The sequence below is a fragment of the Drosophila takahashii genome, chromosome 2L, assembly GCF_030179915.1.
Source record: "Drosophila takahashii strain IR98-3 E-12201 chromosome 2L, DtakHiC1v2, whole genome shotgun sequence".
NCBI lineage: Eukaryota > Metazoa > Arthropoda > Insecta > Diptera > Drosophilidae > Drosophila > Drosophila takahashii.
Window position 1 is genome coordinate 31,573,532 of NC_091678.1, and position 5,704 is coordinate 31,579,235.

The 5,704-nt window shown below is 40.3% G+C and overlaps 1 protein-coding gene across 1 annotated transcript; it reads left to right on the forward strand.

Moving 5' to 3' along the window:
• Positions 1–809: 809 nt before the first annotated feature.
• On the forward strand, positions 810–1,406 carry LOC123002799 (uncharacterized). Its single transcript, XM_044393425.1, has one exon. The coding sequence runs from the start codon at positions 810–812 to the stop codon at positions 1,404–1,406; it is 597 nt and encodes a 198-aa protein (XP_044249360.1).
• Positions 1,407–5,704: the final 4,298 nt, after the last annotated feature.

Sequence of the window (5,704 nt, forward strand, 5' to 3'; positions counted from 1 at the left end):
ACAGTCAGCGCGATCCAAGCAAGAGCCTAGTGGGACCATCCGGGACAGAGCCAGGGACAGGCGGTTGTGTGTCTATAGGCGTTGCCCTGTAGAGCGCAGCTCCTGTTCACCCTAGTCTGAGAACGGTGACGCTTCCCTAAGCCCACACGGCTGATCTCCTTGCGAGGCCGAGGCGCTACGTGTGGTCGGCGAGTCAACGCATCGGAGCAGAACATCGCCGAGCGTCCACAGGGAGCTACAGTGAGATATAAGACCGGGGCACAGAGTCAACGAGGAAGGCGATCACCGAGGCGACGCACCGTCGTGGAGAGACGAGCATCGCTAGGAGGCACCGAGGAGTGGCGACACCAAGGCCAACCGAGCCATCAAGCCCGCTGTAATCATACCCGCAATAAACCAAATTCGAACCCGTGAATTCTGTGCTTTCTCCCTGATCTACTGGGCGGTCACGTTTATATAAATTTGGTGGGACGAACACATAACCTATCTGAGCTAGCCGCACGAATCTCGTAGCGAGCAGACATTCAAAATCAGTTCGTTACAGTCCTATCGAGCGTATTGTGTAAAAGACTGAAACCCCATGCTGAAGCACTGATTGGACCCTATCAGTGCGGGTTCAGGCCTGGCAAGTCCACTGTTGACCAGATTTTCACCTTGCGCCAAATCCTTAAGAAGTCTTACGAAAGCCAGATCGACAAGTATCATCTTTTCGTCGACTGTAAGGCCGCATTTGATAGCCCCGGCGAGATCGCCTATATGCCGCCATGTCTGAGCTTGGAATACCAGCAAAGCTGACTAGACCTTGCAGAATGACATTGAGCAACACCATCAGCTCTGTCAAGGTAGGAAGTGGCCAATCGGAAACCTTTTCTACCAAGTGTGGCCTCAGACAAGGTCACTCGCTGTCTTGTATGCTCTTCAATATTCTAATGGAGAGTATTATAAGTAAGGCTGGTATGCATTGGACGGGCACGATATTAACCAACAGATGTGTCCAGCTCCTTGGTTACGCTGATGATATTGATGTCATTGGCCGCACCAAGCATGATGTCACAGGACCCTTCGGGGCTATTGGAAAGAAATCAGCAAAAGTAGGACTAGCAGTGAATAGGGAGAAAACAAAGTTTATGGTGTGCTCTAGCAGAGAATCGCGGCGTCTTGATGTAGCTGCTCTTGGAGTGTTCGAGAGAAAAATTCTTCGCAAAATCGTTGGTCCAATCTGCGTGGACGATGTTTATCGCATCAGATACAACCACGAGCTGTATGAGCTGTACGGTGATGTTGACGTAGCCAGCCGAGTGAAATCTCAAAGACTATGCTGGCTGGGCCACATTGCCCGTATGGATGAAGACGCTCCGGCTCGTAAGGTGTTTGATGCGGTGATTGTTGGGACACGAAGGAGATGACGACCCCGATCGCGTTGGCAAGATTAGGTTATGGAAACCCTGTCCACACTTGGTGTTACCAACTGGCGAAGGCGCGCCCAGGACAGAGACGCGTGGAGGCACATTGTGCTTCAGGCCGAAATGAAATGATGGCAAGACTGGACAAAACTTTTGTTGGCCTGTGTAATCAAATTTGTTAAGGTGCTTGTGCTTGGACCTTGCCTTATATTCGTATTGAATGATTTTTATTGTATGAAGTTATTTTTATACCCTTAATACCCTTATACCCTTTTTATACCCTTAATACCCTCATAATACCCTCTTATGATTTCAGTGAGAAGTTTGCAACGCAGTGAAGGAGACGTTTCCGACCCCATAAAGTATATAAATTCTTGATCAGCATCACAAGACGAGTCGATCTAGCCATGTCCGTCTGTCTGTCTGTCCGCCTGTCCGTCTGTCCGTCCGTCTAACATCTAACAAAAAGCTGCAGGTACTAGTGAAATGGGTAGGTAAGTTGGAATTAACCAAGTTTAGTCCAAGAGATCTAAAATCATTCTGCACATTTTGTTCTTTGATTATGTTGCTATTAAGATCTCCAGCCAGGATAACGTTTTCGTATCCAACAGATATATTAGATACAGCCTGTGTAGGCTCATTATATTCAGTTGTTCGATGGGGTCTATAAATACAAAAGATTGGGATTTTTGATTTAAACTGACGCACAGTGGCGCCTTGGGCCAAAAAACGTGCAATAAATCACTTTTTTGACTTTGTCCTAGAAAGTTGTGACCCATACCAATCGACAGGTAATTGATCCACTATTACAAATATGTAACCCTTTTTCAAATCAAAAAATTGTTGTAAAAGATATGAATTTTCAAAGTTGAACAATTTTTCACTTAAAAAAAACACACCGTTTTTAGGTAATTTTTCGCACTTCCGGGGGGTTTTTCTTTAAAACTAGGTATCGAATCGCTTTGCTTCTTTTTTCCACGGATTGGTGTGTTAGTTAAGAGTAAAAAAAGTAAAACATATTGCAGTTTGCCATGCGCATCTCTTAGTTATGAGTTATTTGCGAAACGTCCATTTTTTCCATATTTTTCAACTTTGATGGAAAATAAAAAAAAACTATTTAATACTATTTTTTTTATACTTCCGTAAAACGTTATTTGGACTTTCTTCTTGATATTACGAAAGTTGTAGCTGCGTCCGCCTGCGTCCGCGGTTTTAAGAGCCAAAAAAGGGAAAAAAGTCATGGTCCAAGAAATTGCATATGGCGCAACCTTGTGAAAGATTTGTCCAAAACATGGTTTTAAAGTCCTGAAAATTTTATATGATGTTCAACAGCTCGATATAAGAAATTTTAGTTCTACCACTTTTGGAAAAACTCGCTAGTTTAGCGGGAAAACAGCTATAAATAGCTAAAATACGGAAGGCCGTAACTTCTAAACTACAGAAGCAACAGACTTGTGCTGTATCTCGTTTGAAAGGTTTTTAAAAAAGCTTTAAGCGCCTCCTATATGTAGTTTGTGTAAATGTAATATTGAAAAAGATATGCACAAAACAATTTTTTTTAAAATTTTTTTGTTTAGTTTTTTTTATTTTTCTCGAAAACGGCTCTAACGATTTTCTTTAAAACTTTAAACTGTATAGCCCTTGAGATTCCTTAAATTTTGGTATATATCATGTTACTGTAAAAAATCACGTTTAAATGTTATTCAGAAACGAAAATAGCCACTTTTGCCAGCTCAAAACAACTTACGCTGCCTAAGCATTGAATTTAGTATGTGCGAATCCAAACTGTATTCTAGGGTCATGGAATCACAACCTTGTCACAGAGTTAGAATCTAGTAATTATAGTCCAGAAATGTTAAGTCTATTGGATTTACCAAGTTTACCAAATTGTGACCATTATTTCAAAAAACATGAAATATAAAAATTTTTATTTTTAAAAAAAAACTTTAATTTTTTTTTTTTTTGTTTTTTTAGTTTTTAAAAATTAAAACATAAAAAAATAAACTAAACAAAACGTAATTTTAAAAAAAAAAATTTTTTTTTTTAAAAATTCCAATTTTTTATTTATTTTTTTTTAATAAGTTTTAAAAATTACAACATGAAAAAAGAAACTAAAAAAAACAAAAACTTTTTAAAAAAAGTTTTTTTTTGTCGGAAAAAAATGGATTTGTTTTTAAATTCTGACTTTGCCGATTTGTAAGTACGCCTCTGCCACGCCCACTCCCTGTCTCTAGCAATAATTTGAAAGGTGGATCAATTATCTATCATTTGCCGTTTACAAAATTCAATTATCTTCACTGGTTCAAAAGTTATGATTTATTACCAAAAAAAAGTCAAAAGGCGCCACTGTGTGACGATCTACGACATCTAAAAAAAATATATTCAACTCTGCTGTCAATGGGATTTGATTGAATAAGTTTCGAAGTATATTTGTTGCCTACATAAATGGCTACACCACCTGCGTGGGTTACTCTGTCGGATCTGTACAATACATAACCATCACATTCAAAAGGGACATCACTATAGCCACTGACAAACCATGTTTCTGAAACACAGACCACATCAACATTTGAACCAACAAATAGTTCCCTAAACTCATCCATTTTTCTGACCAGGCTTTGAGCATTTATGTGAACAACCGTCAACCCCACTTTCTGTTTACAGAGAATTTTAAGCAGACTGCTCGCTGTTGCATTATTTGTGTTGACCTGCATTAATATTAAGATATACGGAAAATTGGGAAACGCACATATGAATTGAGAAGGCACAAGCTAGATTTAGATAAAGAGAGATTACAAATAGAAAGATAGAATTACTCTTAAAAACTATACTCTTAACGAGTTCAACTGCATAGGAGAAGTTATTGACGAAAGCTATTTTGATCATGAGAGGCATGGTGGAACTATACAAGGTGATCTCGTCGCGAGAGCTGCCCTCTTTTGAGGACGTTATTTGTGTCAGTCTCTATCTAGCTATCTCATTTTATCGCCTAAGAGAGACAGAGAGGTAAACATATTTAACGTCCTCAGCAGAGCTGACGAGACCACCTTGTATAGTTCCACCATGATGAGAGGTACCTTCAGCAAGCAGGGCACCTGATCCGGAGAGGGAGAGAGCTGACTCAGGAGCAGAGAACGCTGTGAGCTCATTAAGCTGCTGGATAATGTGGATGTTATCTCTCTCACTGCACTTCACGTGCACAATCCCACGGCGCGTAAAAACAGCAGCAAGAGATTTCTTCTTCTTTAAGCGCATGGCTTCTTTAAAGATAATGAAATTATCTCTCGAAAGCTGCTCGTTAACGTAGAGAGCGGCCGGCGAGTCAAAGCCCAACAGGTGTATGCTCAATTGTTGTTTTGTTGTTCGTCGGTATTCACCCAGTGCGCGAAGAAGGGACACTTTTTCCCTTGTCGTTTCTAATTTGATTAGAATTGGAGGGTCCACCAGGGAATTTTGCGATTTCCGGACCCTGAAAATTTTCGCCTGCCACAAAGGGGACTCTGGCGCGTTGTGCGTCAAGTTTAACTTGCATAGTGCCAATTTCGGATTTCAGGGAGCGCAGCTCCTCCACCTCTCTCTCCAGCTTTAACATGCGATCGGCCATGTGATTCATCTCAGTGGTCACACCTAGGAGCCTTTCCTTCAGCACCTCGAGCATCCAATCCTCAACCTCGCGGATGGTGGACTTTATCAGCAGAGCTTGTTCATCAAAGCGGCTATTTATGGCCGCTATTAGCAAAGGTGAGGGGGTGTCATTGGGGGCGTCTGAAGGGCGGCCGCGCTTAGAGGCAGAGGCTCCTTTTAAGGTGGTTTATACAGTTGTGATAGATGAAAAAATCGATTTTTTTTATTGCATATTCTTTAAGTATATACTGTTGAGAATACTCTCAAAAAAATTCAAAACGATCGGAGCTTTAGAACCGAAGTTGTAGCTATTTATAGCGCACTACCTGCACATCGGCCTTTACAAACTTAAAACTTTAAACGCGATTATCTCAGAATCTCGTTTTTTCGAAATTACCTTTGCGGTGGACACGATTACTAAAAAACTATTAATCCGATCGACACAAAATTTTGACCACTTATTTATTATAACATAAGCTATTCCTTGAACGAAGGATTTTCCATTTTTTTTTCTTTTTTTAGAGCATAAAATCCAAAATTGTATACCTTGAAAAAGTACATTTTTTGTTAAAACCGTCGCCATTTTTTTAATCAAAATTTTTACAAATCCTTGTTTTGCTTATTATTTTGCTCGGCGATTTTTCGGATGTATCCGAGAAATTTGTGATTTTTGCGGA

Coding starts and splice junctions, on each gene's coding strand:
- LOC123002799 (XM_044393425.1), top strand. CDS start 810: ATGACATTGAGCAACACCATCAGCTCTGTCAAGGTAGGAAGTGGCCAA.